This window comes from Mobula hypostoma, chromosome 10 (genome assembly GCF_963921235.1).
Source record: "Mobula hypostoma chromosome 10, sMobHyp1.1, whole genome shotgun sequence".
Lineage (NCBI taxonomy): Eukaryota > Metazoa > Chordata > Chondrichthyes > Myliobatiformes > Myliobatidae > Mobula > Mobula hypostoma.
Window position 1 is genome coordinate 134,799,451 of NC_086106.1, and position 19,203 is coordinate 134,818,653.

General features: G+C 45.9%; 1 protein-coding gene across 7 annotated transcripts in view; it reads left to right on the forward strand.

Annotated features, from left to right (window-relative positions):
* map7d3 (MAP7 domain containing 3) overlaps positions 1–19,203 on the forward strand; it is a 168,576-nt gene that overhangs the window by 144,224 nt on the left and 5,149 nt on the right. For all 7 annotated transcript variants that reach the window (XM_063061181.1, XM_063061182.1, XM_063061186.1 and 4 more), the window contains 5 exons: positions 709–804; positions 3,477–3,530; positions 5,285–5,360; positions 6,940–7,093; positions 17,276–17,532. In XM_063061181.1, the coding sequence (XP_062917251.1) occupies positions 709–804; positions 3,477–3,530; positions 5,285–5,360; positions 6,940–7,093; positions 17,276–17,532 (637 nt within the window). The remainder of the gene's footprint in view (positions 1–708; positions 805–3,476; positions 3,531–5,284; positions 5,361–6,939; positions 7,094–17,275; positions 17,533–19,203) is intronic.

Below are 19,203 nucleotides of genomic sequence, written 5' to 3' on the forward strand. Positions count from 1 at the left end.
GCTCTCTGTTTAGGGTGGTACGATAGCGTAATGGTCAGCTGTAAGATCGGGGTTCAATTTCCACCACTATCTGTAAAGTGTTTGTACGTTCTCTCCATGAACGCATGGGTATCGTGCGGGTGCTCCAGTTCCCTCCTACTTTCATACTGGTTATGGTTAGTAAGTTGTGGGCATTCTATGTTGGCAGCAGAAACATGGCAGCAGTTGCAGGCTGCCCCCTGTACAATCCTCAGACTGTGTTGGTAGTTGATGCAAACAACGCATTTCACTGAATGTTTTGATGTACATGCGACAAATAAAGCTAATCTTTAATTTTTCCCAAGATTTATAGAATATTGCAAACTGTTGTAACACAGATACACTGAAGTTCAGATTTCAGCAGGTAGGTTAATAAGTACAGAATTTGGATCTGTCCACTTTTTAATTCCAAGATTATCCATTGAATTAATAGAATATAAATATAATCACAGCTTTTAGAAGAGACCATAAGACAAAGGAGCAGAATTAGGCCTTTCAGCCCATCAAGATTGCTCCACCATTCTATCTTGGCTGATCCTGGATCCCACCTGCCTTCTGAAGAAGAGCAATACAAAACATACTGTGAAATGCACTTGTTGTGACAATGACCAACACAGTCAAAGATGTACTAAAGCATGTGTGTTGTCATCTCGGAGTTGCGGTGGTGACATCTTAACGGCTATGTTTCAGAGAGAAGAGGCTGAAGCGAGAGAGGCAGAGCGGCAGAGACAGGAGCGGGAGCGAATCATGCAACAGAACGAGCAAGAGCGGCTTGCCCGGAGGAAGGTGGGTCTGAGCGGGCTCTATCTTTGCAGGGCAAGGGTCGGTTGCAGAACTCAACAGAGCCTAGGCTGGGAGGCAAGACAGACAGGCTAGCATCCAGTTATAAATGAAGGATGGAGAATGATAAAACGTGAAAAATACTAAGTACTACAGATGAGCAAACAAAATGCTGGAGGTACTCAGATGGTCTGGTCTTACCACATGCAGAAAGGCCATACTGTACACGTGTGTGATGATGTTCCCTAAAGCTGGTCCTTGAGTGTTACTGAGCTCTGTCTTCAGTGTCCTGTAGCAGAGACGGGAAGTGAGCTTCTGTTACCCCCATTCCTCCTAACGGCAGTCAGGTGTTCAGGGCCACAGCATTGCTCTCTTCCACACAGTGTGGGGCTAGATCCTCTGACCATAGAGTTCCACACAGTGTGGGGTTCGATCCTCTGACTATGGAGTTCCACACAGTGTGGGGCTCGATCCTCTGAGCATAGAATTCCACACAGTGTGGGGCTCGATCCTCTGACCATAGAATTCCACAGTGTGGGGCTCAATCCTCTGACCATAGAATTCCACACAGTGTGGGCCTCGATCCTCTGACCATAGAGTTCAGTGAAGACAGTGCTATCAGAGAGCAAGTCAAAAGTTTGAAACATGAGAAGCAATTTGGGAAGTGATGCTTAGTGACAATAACAGACCAATCACAGAAACAATCCTCCTCCATCTCCCACTGTCTTCCATTACAAATCTAACATTTAGATCCACTTTGCCAATTTACTAAATCCCATCGACTCCAACCTTTGGGAACAATCACCCATGTGCGACCTCATCAGTAAACTAACCCTTGCTGAAGTCCATGTAGACTGCATTGTCCTCATCAATATTCATTATTACTTCATCAAAAAAATTCAGTTAGGTAGATCTTCCCCTAACAAGGCTGACAATGTGTCAATAATCCTGTCTCTCAACTTCTTCCAATAATTTCCCTCCCACTGATGTTCAGCTCACCAGCCTGTCTTCTGCTGTTCTCCTGGGATGATGGAGCCACATTTGCCTTCTATCTCTATCGAGGTTCGGCAATCTCCCGTAGCAGTCTGGGGCATATGTCATCACACCAGGGAATAGTCCAGTTTGAAGGTCTAGATCAGTGGTCCCCAACCTCCGGACCGATACATTGCCGCGAAGAATGCAAGGGTGCAGCGGTAGCGTCCCGCACCCAGCATATAGTTAAGAAAAAAGCCGAAATAAACAAGCTAATTAATTAGGTGCCGCCCGGCACATAGATGTCGGCCCAGATCAGAGGTGATTGCAGATTGCAGCACCTGTGATCTGGGCCAACATTTACGTACCGGGTGGCACCTAATTAATTAGTGCATCCCGGCTACCGCTGCACACCTGCATTCTTTGCAGCAATGTATCGGTCCGCAGCCTGGAGGTTGGGGACCACTGGTCTAGATCATCAGTATCTTCATAAGTTAGAAATTGCATTCAAATAAACATTTTAGAAAAGCATAAAAAGTCATGCACCGTTAAAGTAATTAAAATATTTAAATTAATGTATATCAGGTAAAAGCGTTTACTTGCTTTGTCTAGGCTACTAATTTCTCTGGTATACCTGGTTGGGCTTTCTGTAGGGGTTAATGGGGGAGTTGTGGGGAATCTGCAGGGTGAGACTTGCTGAGCTTGTGGCCGGTGCTTTACTGAATGGACAGCTGCATCTCTCTGTCCTTGCACTGCCCACGTACAGCAGCTCTCCGGACACATCCGTCCTTACACAGGAGGTCTCCGAATCAGGATCAACTCCCAGGTGACATCACATGAGATTGCAATCAGACTAACTGATTTCTGGCTGATACCTCACTCAAAGCAAACAGGCCCAGCACAGTGAAGACCTGCAGAGGGCAGCAAAGTTTCAAGTCATCTGCTCAGTAGTTACTTTATTTGAATTTGGTCCACTCTGGCTGCATCACATCTCTGATCTGTGGCTGTTCTGTAGCTCACGAGACCCGTGTCTGACTGGTCTGAGGTGATATGTGTGCGTGCAGGGGAATTAACCCTCTGCTTTCACCAGATTTCTGTGCTGAAGTTATAACCCTTTCTTTGTGCTTCCCAACATGAGAGAATATTCATATACCCAGGACATCTTCAAGGAGCGGTGTCTCAGAAAGGCAGCGTCCATTATTAAGGACCTCCAGCACCCAGGGCATGCCCTTTTCTCACTGTAACCATCAGGTAGGAGATACAGAAACCTGAAGGCACACACTCAGCGATTCAGGAACAGCTTCTTCCCCTCTGCCATCCGATTCCTAAATGGACATTGAGCCCATGAACACTATCTCATTTTTTTAAATACATATTATTTGTTTTTTTACATGATTTTTAATCAATTTAATATATGTATACTGTAATTGATTTACATATTATTAATATTTTCCCCTCTTCTATATTATGTATTGCATTGAACTGCTGCTGCAAAGTTAACAGATTTCACAACACATGTCAGTGATAATAAACCTGATTCTGATTCTTAATTCCAGACTCAAACCTGGAATCAGAGCAGCTTCGATTCTGGCTGCAGGCTTTCACATTATTTCATGTGTAAAGTGTATATCTTCTGCGTGTAAGGTTTGAATATTTTATTTAGTTCCTAATGTCCTGCACAAGTTAATGTTTCCTGTAATTTACAGAGAATTAAAGAGATCATGAGGAGAACCAGGAAGGATGATCAGGAACAATCAAAGGTGAATTCATTGCAATCGGTTATGTTTCCAGATTTAATTCCTGCAAGTTTTATTTTTCCTGCCCAGCCCCCGTACTTCACACCTGGCAATTCCGTGCTAAATCTACACCCTCGCTAATTCCAGGATAAAGACAAACACCAAAGCCAAGGAAGAAGGTGTTTCCACACCAACAGCCTCAGGGAGACTATTGGGGTACCGCAAGGCTCAGTGCTGGGACCCCAGTTGTTTACAATATATATTAATGACTTAGATGAGGGAATTAAATGCAGCATCTCCAAGTTTGCCGATGACACGAAGCTGGGCGGCAGTGTTAGCTGTGAGGAGGATGCTAAGAGGATGCAGGGTGATTTGGATAGGTTAGGTGAGTGGGCAAATTCATGGCAGATGCAATTTAATGTGGATAAATGTGAGGTTATCCACTTTGGTGGCAAGAACAGGAAAACAGATTATTATCTGAACGGTGGCCAATTAGGAAAAGGGGAGGTGCAACGAGACCTGGGTGTCATTGTACACCAGTCATTGACAGGTACAGCAGGCGGTGAAAAAGGCGAATGGTATGCTGGCATTCATAGCAAGAGGATTCGAGTACAGGAGCAGGGAGGTACTACTGCAGTTGTACAAGGCCTTGGTGAGACCACACCTGGAGTATTGTGTGCAGTTTTGGTCCCCTAATCTGACGAAAGACATTCTTGCCATAGAGGGAGTACAAAGAAGGTTCACCAGATGGCAGGACTTTCATATGATGAAAGACTGAATCGGCTAGGCTTATACTCTCTGGAATTTAGAAGATTGAGGGGGGATCTTATTGAAACATAAAATTCTAAAGGGATTGGACAGGCTAGATGCAGGAAGATTGTTCCCGATATTGGGGAAGTCCAGAACGAGGGGTCACAGTTTGAGGATAAAGGGGAAGCCTTTTAGGACCGAGATGAGGAAAAACTTCTTCACACAGAGAGTGGTGAATCTGTGGAATTCTCTGCCACAGGAAACAGTTGAGGCCAGTTCATTGGCTATATCTAAGAGGGAGTTAGATATGGCCCTTGTGGCTAAAGAGATCAGGGGGTACGGAGGGAAGGCAGCTACAGAGTTCTGAATTGGATAATCAGCCGTGATCATACTGAATGGCGGTGCAGGCTCGAAGGGCCGAATGGCCTACTCTGCACCTATTTTCTATGTTTCTATTGATCGAGGAGCTCACTGACTGAGCCATAAATACTTGCTACAGAAGCAGGTCAGGGGATTGAGATCCTGTTGCCTTTGACTTGCCCTCTGACTGCACCTCAGTCAGCTGTGTCACTGCATTGCCCGCGCAGGTAGTAGCTGCTGGCAAGAGCTGTAAGATTACAGCACCTCAACTAGTTGTGTCACTGTGCTGTCCATAAGGAATTTCACCTTGATTTGGGTTCTGAAGGTTTTGGAATATAATTGTGAATTCAGAAGTCGTGTGTGCAGGAGTGATGAGAGGGTTAATTTGACTGTGGTTTCTGTGCTGCAGAATAGAGCTTGAATTCTACCTATGGAGGATGTGCTTTGCAGAAACCCCTGTACATGCAGCCTGAAATGTTGGGGTTCGCAGATTCTGTTCCCCTCCAAAATCTCGCTGAGGTTGTGGTGTACTGTAGCTCAAAATTTCACGTGTAATCAATCGATTCTTGCTGGGTAAAACTTGAGTATTGGCCATGATGGGCTGGCTGGCCGCCTGCATAGCATATAAGTGTCCAACAGTGAGTGTCTCCACTTTTTTTGCACAACAGACTGAAAGATTGCATGATGAGGCAGCTGAAGAGAGCGGTGAGGATGAGCCAAGAAATGGGGATACAGATGAAGTAGGTGAGTGAGTGGATATAGGTTTTAAATTTCTGCTTGAGGCCTCTTGTGTTGGCACGTGGCCAAGTGGTTAAGCTGTTTGTCTAGTTCGAGCATTGGCCGAGGCAGCGTGTTGTGTCCTTGAGCAAGGCACTTAACCATACATTGCTCTGCGACAACACCGGTGCCAAGCTGTATGGGTCCTAATGCCCTTCCCTTGGACAACATCGGTGGCGTGGAGAGGGGAGACTTGCAGCATGGGCAACTGCTGGTCTTCCATACAACCTTGCCCAAGGCTGTGCCGTGGAAACTTTCCAAGGTGCAAATCCATGATCTCATGAGACTAACGGATGCCTATTGAGGCCTCTAAAATCATAACAGGCCTGAGCAGCCCTCTATCCCAACCACCCAGACAAAGATGGGCTTCTGACCAGCTGTCACTGGGTTACATGTGATTTGGGTGAAAGTATGGTGCAGATCTTCACGCTGCTCTTACCTAGGAGCCTGCGAGGTCCAGTACCAGAACTGATGCAGACCTGACTCAGTGATACATAGTTCCCCGGCTCTAACATCAACAGCCCCTTGTGCTGCACTGGCTACTCAACAAGCCCAAAGGGACAGCCAGACATTCAGCAGCTCTGCCAACACTCAAATCCACTGTAATTCAGGGAGACCTCTCTACCAGCATGACCGTCCCCACTCTGGGACACCTACCGCCCCTCCCCCCCACTTTGGACTGACTGGTCCCACTCACTGTAGGTTCCCCAGCACACACCTAACCGTCCCCACCAGCCAGAGCCATGCAATCTTGCTGTTCATAAGAGGAATTCTGCAGATGCTGGAAATTCAAGCAACACACATCAAAGTTGCTGTTCGTTTGTTTAAAACAGATCCAATGTGTCACTGCAGATGTTAAAGCTTCTCCCTCCCCCTCCCCCACTCCCAACCCCCACTCCCCAACCCCCTCTCCCCCAACCCCCTCATCCCCTCACCCCTCTCTCCCCCCTCTCCCCCTCACCCCATCTCCCTCTCCCCATCCCTCATTCCCTCTCATCCCTCTCCCCATCCCTCATTCCCTCTCATCCCTCTCCCCAACCCCCTCGCCCCTCTCCCCTCCCCTTTCCCCCACACCCCACGACCCCTGCCACCCCTCCACCCACCCCCCCCACCCTCTTCTCCTCCCGCTCACCCCCACCCTCTCATTCCCTCTGATCCTCATCACCTCACCCTATCATCCCCCACCGCTCACCTCCTCTCCCCCACCCTCACCATCCCTCTTTCTCCCTCCCCATTCCCCTGCCACAACTCCCCTGCCATCCTTCACCCTCACCGTCCCCCACTCCACTCTGTCCTCTCTCCCCCCCATCCCTCTCCCAACCTCTCAACCTCTCTCTCTCCATCTCTCCCTCTGCCCTCCCCCTCCTCCTTGTTCCTCCCACTCTCCACTCACCCATTCTCCTCAATCTCTCCCCTCCCCATCCCCCTCTACCCTTCCCTCTCTCTCCCCTCTGTCTCCCCTTCCACCCCGCTCTCTCCCACCCCCCTCCCTCTCTCCCCCCCCCGCTCCTCTCCATCCCCGCCTCTCTGTCTTTGCATTTCTCAGATAGCACCAATGGAATGGATGAACTTCAAGACCCATCTCATGATTGTGTGGAGTTGACTGAAGCTGTAGGAGAGGAACCAATAGGATTAAACGGTGTCAGCATAATCGATAATATTGCAGTGCATCTGAATGAACAGTCAGTGATGGGTGTAAGGTAGGTGCCTATATTTGTCAGTCAGTGGTTGAGCGTCGAGCTAGCCACTCGGCCTCGTGAAAAAAAAAGGGTCAAGTCAGGAACGTTCATATCGTGACCCGGTTAATCCGAAAGGAGACCAATCCTGACACCACGCGCCAGACAAGAATGGCTGAATGTCTGGTGCGACATGATTTAAAAAGAAGTGATGACTGTAGGGTAGGTGTCTGTATTTCAGTCATAGAGTCAATGATGGGTGTAAGGTAGGTGTCTGTATTTGACCCTATGGCAAATATAGACACCTGCTTTACATCCATCACTATTTAAAGACACCTAACCTTACACCCATCATTGACTCTGAGTCAGTGATGGGTGTAAAGTAGACGTCTGTATTTGTGAGTAGTGCTGAGTGTAAGGAGGCTGGTGTCTGTATTTGTCATAGAGTCAGTGATGGGTATAAGGAGGAAGCAGCAGAAAGGAAATTATAGACTGGCAGCCTGACATCAGTGGTTGGGAAGATGTTGGAGTGAATTCTCAAGGATGAGGTTATCGTGTACTTGGTGAAACAGGTCAAGATAAGACAAAGTCAGCATGGTTTCCTTGAGGGAAAATCTTGCCTGACGAACCTGTTGGAATTCTTTGGGGAGATTACGTCTTGGAGGGATAAAGGAGATGCAGTGGATGTTGTATATTTGGACTTTCAGAAGGCCTTTCACAAGGTACCACATATGAGGCTGTTTACCATGGCATTACAGGAAAGTTACTAGCATGGTTAGAGTATTGGCTGATTGGTAGGAGGCAGCGAGCAGGAATAAAAGGATCCTTTTCTGGTTGGCTGCCAGTGACTAGTGGTGTTCCACAGTGGTCGGTGTTAGGAACGCTTTTTTTATGCTGTTCATCAGTGATTTAGATGATGGAATAGGTGACTTTGTTGCCATGTTTGCAGATGATACGAAGATTGGTGGAGGGGCAGGTAGTGTTGAAGAAACAGGTAGGCTGCAGAAGGACTTAGACAGATTAGGATTATGGGCAAGAGAGTAGCAAATAAAATACAGTGTTGGAAAATGCATGGTCATGCACTTCGGTAGTAGAAGTAAATGTGCGGACTATTTTCTAAATGGGGAGAAAATCTGACAATCTAAGATGCAAAGGGACTTGGGAGTCCTTGTGCAAAAACACTCTAAAGGTTAACTTGCAGGTAGAGTTGGTGATGAGGAAGGCAATGCAAAGTTAGCATTCATTTCAAGAGGTCTTGAAAAAAAGAGCAGGGACGTGATGCTTTATAAGGCACTGATGAGGCATCATCTGGAGTATTGGTCTCCTCATCTGAGAGACGATGTGCTGGCATTGGAGAGGGCTCAGAGGCGGTTCACAAGGCTGATTGCGGGACTGGAAGGGTTATCATATGTTTGGTAGCTCTGGGTCTGCTTTTGCTGGAATTTAGAAGGATGAGGGAGGATCTCATTGAAACCTTTCAAATGCTGAAATGCCTAGACAGAGTAGATGTGGAAAGGATGTATCCCTTGGTGGGGGAGTCTAGGATAATAGGGCACAAGGATAGAGGGGCGTCCATTCAAAACAGAGAAGCGAGAAATTTCTTTAGTGAGAGGGTGGTGAATTTGTTACTACAGGCAGCCGAGGAGGCCACGTCATTGGTTGTATTTAAGGCCTAGATTGTTAGGTTCTTGATAGGACATGGCATCAAAGGTCACAGGGAGAAGGCTGGGGAGTGTAGCTAAGGAGAGGGAAAAAAGATCAGCCATGGGTGAATGGCAGAGCAGACTCGGTGTGCCAAATGGCCTAATTCTGTTCCGATGTCTTGTGGTCTTATGCTAAGTTAGGTATCTGTATTTGTTAGTCAGCGATGGGTGTAAGGTAGGTAAAACATAGAAATCTACAGCACATTACAGGCCCTTCGGCATACAATGTTGTGCCGACCATGTAACTACAGTCCTGACGAAGGGTCTCGGCCTGAAACGTCGACTGCGCCTCTTCCTATAGATGCTGCTTGGCCTGCTGCGTTCACCAGCAACTTCGATGTATGTAACCTACTCTAGAGACTGCCTAGAATTTGCCTGCTGCATAGCCCTCTATTTTTCTAAGCTTCATGTACCTATCTAAGAGGCTCTTAAAAGGTCCTATTGTATCCGCCTCCACCACCATCGCCGGCAGTGCATTCCACACACCTACCACTCTCTATGTGAAAAACTTACCCCTGACATCTCCTCTGTACCTGCTTCCAAGCACCTTGAAACAGTGCCCTCTCGTGTTAGTCATTTGAGCCCTGGGAAAAAGCCTCTGGCTATCCACACGATTAATGCCTCTCATCATCTTATACACCTCTATCAGGCCACCTCTCATCCTCCAAGGAGAAAAGGCCAAGTTCCCTCAAACTATTTTCATAAAGCATGTTCTTCAATCCAGGCAACATCCTTGTAAATTTCCTCTGCGTTCTCTCTATAGTATCCACATCCTTCCTGAAGTGAGGTGACCAGAACTGAACACAGTACTCCAGATGGGGTCTAACTAAGTATAGCTGTAACATTACCTTACAACTCTTGAACTCAATCCCACGGTTGATGAAGTCCATTACACCATACACCTTCTTAACAACACTGTCAACCTGCACAGGAGCTTTGAGTATCCTATGTTCAGTGAACCCAAGATCTCGCTAAACCTCCACACTACCAAGAGCCTCACCATTAACATTATATTCTGTCTTCTACCGAAATGAACCACTTCACACTTGTCTGGGTTGAACTCCATCTGCGCTTCTCAGCCCAGTTCTTTGTCCTATCGATGTCGCGCTGTAACCTCTGATAACCCTCCAGACTATCCAGACTTGGGAGTCCTCGTACAGGATTCCCTTAAAGTTAACCTCCAGGTTGAGTCAGTAGTGAAGAAGGCGAATACAATGTTGGCATTCATTTCTAGAGGAATAGAGTATAGGAGCAGGGATGTGATGTTGAGGCTCTATAAGGCACTGGTGAGACCTCACTTGGAGTACTGTGGGCAGTTTTGGTCTCCTTATTTAAGAAAGGATGTGCTGACGTTGGAGACGGTACAGAGAAGATTCACTAGAATGATTCCGGGAGTGAGAGGGTTAACATATGAGGAACGTTTGTCCGCTCTTGGACTGTATTCCTTGGAGTTTAGAAGAATGAGGGGAGACCTCATAGAAACATTTCGAAGGTTAAAAGGCATGGACAGAGTGGATGTGGCAAAGTTGTTTCCCATGATGGGGGAGTCTAGTACGAGAGGGCATGACTTCAGGATTGAAGGGCGCCCTTTCAGAACAGAAATGCGAAGACATTTTTTTAGTCAGAGGGTGGTGAATCTATGGAATTTGTTGCCACAGGCAGCAGTGGAGGCCAAGTCATTGGGTGTATTTAAGGCAGAGATTGATCGGTATCTGAGTAGCCAGGGCATCAAAGGTTATGGTGAGAAGGCGGGGCAGTGGGACTAAATAGGAGAAAATGGATCAGCTCATGATAAAATGGCGGAGCAGACTCGATGGGCCGAATGGCCTACTTCTGCTCCTTTGTCTTATGGTCTTATGGTCTTATCCACAAGAAACCCAACTGTTGTATCATCAGCAAACTTACTAATCCACCCACTACTTCTTTATCCGTGTGAATTATAAAAATCACAAAGAGGGAGTGGTTCCAAAACAGATCCCTGCGGAACACCACTGGTCACCATCCTCCATGTAGAACACGAACCATCTACAACCACACTTTGCCTTCTGTGGACAAGCCAATTCTGGATTCATTGGATCCCATGCCTCATGACATTCTGAATGAGCCTCGCATGGGGAACCTAATCAAATGCCTTACTGAACTCCATATACACTGCATCCACTGCTCTACCTTCATCTATGTGTTTTGTTGCATCCTCAAAAGTATTCAATCAGATTCGTAAGGCATGACCTGTCCTTGACAAAGACATGCTGGCTATCCCTAATCAGATTATATTTATCCAAATGCCCATAAATCCTGTCTCTCAAGATCTTCTCCAACGACTTGCCCACCAGTGAAGTCAGATTCACTAGTCTATAATTTCCTGGGTTATCTCTACTCCCTTTCTTGAAAAAGGGAAAAATGTTTGCAACCCTCCAATCCTCCGGAACCTCTCCCATCCCTGTTGATGACGCAAAAATCATTGCCAGAGACTCAGCAATCTCCTCCCTCGCTTCCCACAGTAGCCTGGTTCCATTACAGGAAGGGCATGGAAACCATAGAAAGGGTGCAGAGGAGATTTACAAGGATGTTGCCTGGATTGGGGAGCATGCCTTATGAGAATAGGTTGAGTGAACTTGGCCTTTCTCCTTGGAGCGACGGAGGATGAGAGGAGACCTGATAGAGGTGTATAAGATAATGAGAGGCATTGATTGTGTAGATAGTCAGAGGCTTTTTCCCAGGGCTGAAATGGTTAGCATGAGAGGGCATAGTTTTAAGGTGCTTGGAAGTAAGTACAGAGGAGATGTCGGGGTAAGTTTTTTACGCAGAGAGTGGTGAGTGTGTGGAATGGGCTGCTGGCGACGGTGGTGGAAACGATAGGGTCTTTTAAGAGACTCCTGGATGGAGACATAGAGCTTAGAAAAATAGAGGGCTATGGGTAAGCCTAGGTAATTCTAAGGTAAGGTCATGTTCGGCACAGCTTTGTGGGCAGAAGGGCCTGTATTGTGCTGTAGGTTTTCTATGTTTCTATATCTTATCCGGTCCCAGCGACTTATCTAACTTAATACCTTACAAAAGCTCCAACACATCCTCTTTCATAATGTCTGTACACTCAAGCGTTTCAGTCCACTGTAAGTCATCCCCACAATTGCCAAGGTCCTTTTCAATGGTGAATACTGAAGCAAAGTATTCATTAAGTACCTCTGCTACCTCTTCCAGCTCCATGCCCACATTTCCACTCTTGTTCCTGATTGGCCTGTTCTCACACGGCTCATCCTCTTGCTCTTCACATACTTGTAGAATGCCTTGGGGTTTTCCTTAATCCTGCTCGCCAAAGCCTTCTCATGGCCACTGCTAGCTCTCGTAATTTCATTCTTGAGCTCCTTCCTGGCAACCTTGTAATTTTCCAGAGTTCTAACAGTATCTCATTTCTTCAACATTTTGTAAGCTTTTCTTTCCTTCCTAACTAGATTTTCTACATCCTTTTTACACCACGGTTCTTTTACCTTACCGTCCTTCCCGTGCCTCAATGGAGCATATCTATGCAGAGCACCATGTAAATGTTCCCTGACCATTTGCCACATTTCTGCTATGCATTTCCCTGAGAACATCTGATCCTAATTTATGTTCCCAAGTCCCTGCCTAATAGCATCATATTTCCCCCAACCCCCAATTAAATGTTTTCCCAAATTGTTTGCTCCTATCCCTCTCCAGTGCCATGGTAGAGAAGATGGAATTGTGATCACTGCCTCCAAAATGCGCTCTCACCAAGAGATCGGACACCTGACCAGGTTCATTTCCCAATACCAGATCAAACACAGCCTCTTCTCATGTTGGCTTATCTACATATTGTGTCAGGAAGCCTTCGCAAACACACCTAACAAACTCCACCCCATCTAAACCCCTTGCTCTAAGAAGATGCCAATGAATATTAGGAAAGTTAAAATCACCCATCAGAACAAGCCTATTATTATTGCACCAGTCTAGAATCAGTCTCCCCATCTGCTCCTCAATCTCCTCCACGTTTATTAACCACCTGGATGTGGGGGTAGAAGGGTGGGTTGGCAAGTTTGCAGATGACACAAAGTTTGGTGGTGTTGTAGATAGTGTAGAGAATTGTCAAAGATTGCAGAGAGACATTGATAGGATGCAGAAGTGGGCTGAGAAGTGGCAGATGGAGTTCAACCCAGAGAAGTGTGAGGTGGTACACTTTGGAAGGACAAACTCCAAGGCAGAGTACAAAGTAAATGGCAGGATACTTGGTAGTGTGGAGGAGCAGAGGGATCTGGGGGTACATGTCCACAGATCCCTGAAAGTTGCCTCACATGTGGATAGTGTAGTTAAGAAAGCTTATGGGGTGTTGGCTTTCATAAGTCGAGAGATAGAGTTTACGAGCCGCAATGTAATGATGCAGCTCTATAAAACTCTGGTTAGGCCACACTTGGAGTACTGTGTCCAGTTCTGGTTGCTTCACTATAGGAAAGATGTGGAAGCATTGGAAAGGATACAGAGGAGATTTACCAGGATGCTACCTGGTTTAGAGAGTATGGATTATGATCAGAGATTAAGGGAGCTAGGGCTTTACTCTTTGGAGAGAAGGAGGATGAGAGGAGACATGAGAGAGGTGTTCAAGATCATAAGAGGAATAGATAGAGTGGATAGCCAGCGCCTCTTCCCCAGGGCACCACTGCTCAATACAAGAGGACATGGCTTTAAGGTAAGGGGTGGGAAGTTCAAGGGGGATATTAGAGGAAGGTTTTTTACTCAGAGAGTGGTTGGTGTGTGGAATGCACTGCCTGAGTCAGTGGTGGAGGCGGATACACTAGTGAAGTTTAAGAGACTAGTAGACAGGTATATGGAGGAATTTAAGGTGGGGGCTTATATGGGAGGCAGGGTTTGAGGGTCGGCACAACATTGTGGGCCAAAGGGCCTGTACTGTGCTGCACTATTCTATGTTCTATGTCTCTTTTACTATTGGAGGGTCTATAAAAAACACCCAGTAGAGTGATTGCCCCCTTCCTGTTTTTGACTTCCACCCACAATGACTCTTTAGACAATTCCTCTATGACTTCCTCCTTTTCTGCAGCCATGATACTATCCTTGATTAGCAGAGACACTCCCCCACCTCTTTTGCCTGTCCTTTTTGAGAGGTCTAAAGCCTGGCACATTCAGCAGCTATTCTTGCCCCTGAGACATCCACGTCTCTGTAATGGCCACAACATCATAGTTCCACGTATTGGTCCATGCTCTAAGTTCACTTGTCTTACTTGCGATACTCCTTGCATTAATATAGACACATCTCAAACCATCTGGCTGACTGTATCTTTGCTCTATCATCTTCCTCATAAACTCCCTACAAACTGTCTCTACTTGTACACCAACCGCCCCATCCTCTGCTTCTTCACTTCGGTCCCACCCCCCTGCAAATCTATTTTAAACCCTCCCCAATAGCATTACCAAACCTCCATTCCAGAATATTGGTTCCCCTCCAGTTCAGGTGCAACCCATCCCAGTTGTACAGGTCACTCCTTCTGCAGAAAAGGTTCCAATGAAACCCTACCCCCTGCACCATCTCCTCAGCCACTCATTCGTCTGCGCTGTTTTCCTGTTCTGACCTTCCCTAGCTCATTGCACAGGGAGTAATCCAAAGATTACCACCTTGGAGGCCCTGCTCTTCAGCTTCATTCCTAACTCCCTAAACTTATTGTGCAGGACCTCTACCCCTCTCCTGCCTATGTCATTGGTACCGATGCAGTGGCATGCAAAAGTTTGGGCACCCCGGTCAAAATTTCTGTTACTGTAAATAGTTAAGCGAGTAAAAGATGAACTAATTTCCAAAAGGCATAGAGTTAAAGATGACACATTTCTGTAATATTTTAAGCAAGAAAACTTTTATTTCCATCTTTTACGGTTTCAAAATAACAAAAAAGGAAAAGGGCCCGAAGCAAAAGTTTGGGCACACTGCATGGCAGTACTTAGTAACACCCCCTTTGGCAAGTATCACAGCTTGTAAACGCTTTTTGTAGTCAGCTAAGAGTCTGTCAATTCTTGTTTGGGGGATTTCTGCCCATTCTTCCTTACAAAAGGTTTCTAGTTCTGTGAGATTCTTGGGCCATCTTGCATGCACTGCTCTTTTGAGGTCTATCCACAGATTCTTGATGATGTTCAGGTCAGGAGACTGTGAGGGCCATGGCAAAACCTTCAGCTTGTGCCTCTTGAGGTAGTCCATTGTGGATTTTGAGGTGTGTTTAGGTTCATTATCCTGTTGTAGAAGCCATCCTCGTTTCATCTTCAGCTTTTTTACAGACGGTATGATGTTTGCTTCCAGAATTTATTTGCTGGTATTTAATTGAATTCATTCTTCCCTCTACCAGTGAATGTTCCCCGTGCCACTGGCTGCAACACAAGCCCAAAGCATGGTCGATCCTCCTCTGTGCTTACCAGTTGGAGAGGGATTCTTTTCATGAAATTCTGCACCCTTTTTCCTTCAAACATACCTTTGCTCATTGCAGCCAAAAAGTTCTATTTTAATTTCATCAGTCCATAGGACTTGTTTCCAAAATGCATCAGGCACGTTTAGATGTTCTTGGAACCTTTTGAATAGAACTTTTTGGCCGCATGAGCAAATGTATGTTTGGAGTAAAAAGAATGCAGAATTTCATGAAAAGAACACCTCTCCAACTGTTAAGTATGGAGGTGGATCGATCATGCTTTGGGCTTGTGTTGCAGCCAGTGGTACAGGGATACATTTCACTGGTAGAGGGAAGAATGAATTCAATCAAGTACCAGCAAATTCTGGAAACAAACATCACACCGTCTGTAAAAAAGCTGAAGATGAAACGAGGATGGCTTCTACAACAGGATAATGATCCTAAACACACCTCAAAATCCACAATGGACTACCTCAGGAGGCACAAGCTGAAGATTTTGCCATGGCCCTCACAGTCCCCTGACCTATACATTATCGAGAATCTGTGGATAGACCTCAAAAGAGCAGTCCGTGCAAGACGGTCCAAGAATCTCACAGAACTAGAAGCCTTTTGCAAGGAAGAATGGGTGAAAATCCCCCAAACAAGAATTAATAGACTCTTAGCTGGCTACAAAAAACATTTACAAGCTGTGATACTTGCCAAAGGGGGTGTTACTAAGTACTGACCATGCAGGGTGCCCAAACTTTTGCTTCGGGCCCTTTTCCTTTTTTGTTATTTTGAAACTGTAAAAGATGGAAATAAAAAAGTTTTCTTGCTTGAAATATTAAAGAAATGTGCCATCTTTAACTTTATGCCTTTTGGAAATCAGTTCATCTTTTACTCGCTTAGCTATTCACAGTAACAGAAATTTTGACCGGGGTGCCCAAACTTTTGCATACACCATGACCTTTGGCTGCTCACTCTCCCTCTGAAGAATATTCTGGCATCTCTTTTGTTGCCGCAGAATCCCCTAACTATTGAGTCCCCTGTGACTTGCTCCGCCTGACTTCACCCTACCCTTCTGAGGCTCAGAGCCGACCCCAGTGCTATTGGTCTGGCTCCTGCTGCCTTGCCCAAATAGGTCATCCTTGTCGTCAGTATCCAAAGGGTTATAGTTGTTACTGTTGGGAACAGCCACCAGGGGACTCTGCACTGATTTCTTTCTCCCTTTACCTCTTTCAGTGTTCACCCATTTACTCCCTGAATTCTGCATCTGGGTGTAACCACCTGCTCAAAAGTCTTGTGTATCTATCAATTGCTCTGCCTCCCGGATGATCCTTAGTTCATCCAGCTCCAGTTCCTTAATGCAGTCTTTTAAGAGCTGGAGTTGGTTGCACTTCCTGCAGGTGTAGTCATCAGAGAGACCATCAGGTTCCAGGAATTGCCACATCCTACAGGAGGTGCATTCCACTGCCGTATCTGCCATCCTGCCTGCACTGTACAATGATCAACCAAGACCAAATCAGCAACAACGAAAGGAAAAACCTACCCTTCTTACCTGTTTCTCTGGCCTCAGCCGCTCCTCATCAAAGTCTCTTGAGTCAAAGCCTTTAAGTTCTTACCCTGACTCTAGCCCCCCACTCCAAAGATGGCCGTTAGATCCTCTCTTTTATGGTTTAAAAAATAAGAAAAGCCCCCATGCAAAGAGAAAGGATTCACCACGTTTGGTGGTATTCGTGCCTGCCTTTCCTTGTTGCCAATGCCGTGGACACTTCCCTTGCCTGTGCACTGGCTACTGTTTTTAAGAAAAATACTCGTGCAAGGAGATAGAACTCACCACATTTTCGTGAGTATGGATGTGCAGATCTGAAATAATTCAGGAAACACTGGCAGCCTCAACATCGATTGTGTGAGAAACCCAGTGAGTGTCAATGTCAGTGACTTTCTGTTAGAACTGTCCATTTAACAGGAGGCTGACCTGGTAAATCCAAATAGTAACTAAAAATAGGTGAGAATAGAGCCAGAATTGTGTGTTATTGAGTAATATGAATCAAAAGATTTTGTTCATATTTTTGGGTTCTCTCACTAATATGCTTTTTATTTTCTTAATTAAGCACTGTACCAAAGGACAACTGTGTTATATCAGAACTTATAAATGTCAGTGAAGTAGATGGAAGTGTTGTACATCAGAATGGAAAGTCCAGCTCATGGATCATTGATGAGTTTATCGAGCTTGGTGTTTGTTCAAAGACAAGCAAGTTAACCATGGCTGCCTGCGACGCCCAGGTTTGTAACCAAAGCATTCCGGAGATTGGATGTGAAGAGAATGGAGGAGTGACGTCTCTGGCCAAACCCATCGAGGGAGCAGCAGGTACTGTCTGCTTCAACACTTCCTAATGGTCTATGAGGTAATGGGATAGAGCCAAGTCCCATCACTCCACTTGGGTACAGGCTGATAGGAACACTGGAATAATGTAGTGCATTGTTGCTCAGCTAATAATTCAAAGAACATTCACTCCAATTGTATCACTGCAGATCAGAAGTTTGAATTTGTTTTTTAAGCAATTGATCACTGTAGAAGTGTCCATTAAGTTTCCTGCATTAAAACACAAAGACACAGCAGATGCTGAAGTCTAGAAAACAAGCAATCTGTTGAAGCATTTCAGTGAGTCAAGCAGCATCTGTGAAGGGTAAGGGCGAGGAATTGTTGACATTTCAAGTTGAAACGCTGAGCGGCGGAGCCTGCAGCATAGTTAAGTGCCAGTATGTCTGTACCTTCATTGTGATCAGAATTGGCATGACAATCAATGCAAGAAAGCCCATTTGTGCACAATCTTAAAGGCCTACCCCTTTGGAGGTACATGCCCTGCCAAAGAGATACTGCAGCCCTGGAAAATGTTGGTGTTGAAAATTGCAAATATCATTCCACTCTTCAAGAAAAGAGGAGGCAGCAGAAAGGAAATTATAGATCAGTCAGTCTGACCTCAGTGGTTGGGAATATGTTGGAGTCAATTGTTAAGATTAAGGTTATAGAGTATTTGTAACACAGGACGGTAGGACAAAATCAGCATGGTTTTCTTGAGGGAAAATCTTACCTGACAAACCTGTTGGAATTCTTTGAGGAGATTAAATGTAGGATAGATAAAGGGGATGTAGTGGATGTTGTATATTTGGATTTTCAGGTTGTTGGGTGTATTTAAGGCGGAGATTGATAGGTTCTTGATGGGCCACGACATCAAAGTTTACAGGAAGAAGGCTGGGGAGTGTTACTGATGAGGGAAAAAAGGATCAGCCATGATTGAATGGTGGAGCAGACGCGATGGGCCAAATGGCCTAATTCTGCTCCTATGTCTTATGGTTCAAATGCAACTTATTAAGAATGGCAAGAAAATCACAGCTTTTGTTCCAGCTGGTTGCTTGAATTTCAGAGAGGAAAATGATGAAATTCTGGTTGCTGGTTTTGGTTGTTGGTGATGTTCCTGGTGTCCTTTTCAATGGGCTTAAAGTAGCCAATATATCTTAGTTGGCCCTGTAAAAAGACAAGAAGGAAAGACCAACCTTGAAACTTTTCATTACATTAACAAATGTGGAAAATAAAATCTTTTAAAGTAAATAAAAAACTTCATGCAAGATTTTGAACTGAAGTGCCAACAATTTCTTCTCATTCCTCCCCTACCCCAAACACTTCCTCTCCCTCTTCCCTCCCCCTCACCCTCCAAAATCCACCCTCATCTACCCTCTCCCTCATCCCCCTCACTCTCCCTACCTCTCTCCCCCTCCCCTCTCTCTCCCTCTCTCCCCCTCCCCCTTCTCCACCCTCTCTCTCTCCTATCCCCTCCTTTCCCTCACTCCCTGTTCCCCTCTCCCTCCCCTCTCTCCTCCCCTCTCTCCTCCCCCTCTACTCCCCCCTCCCCTCCCTCTCTCTCCCCTCCCTCTCTCTCCTCCTCCCTCTCTCTCCCCTCCCTCTCTCTCCCCTCCCTCCCTCTCCCCCTCCCTCTTGCACCATCTCCTTAGCCACATATTTAGCTGCATTATCTTCCTA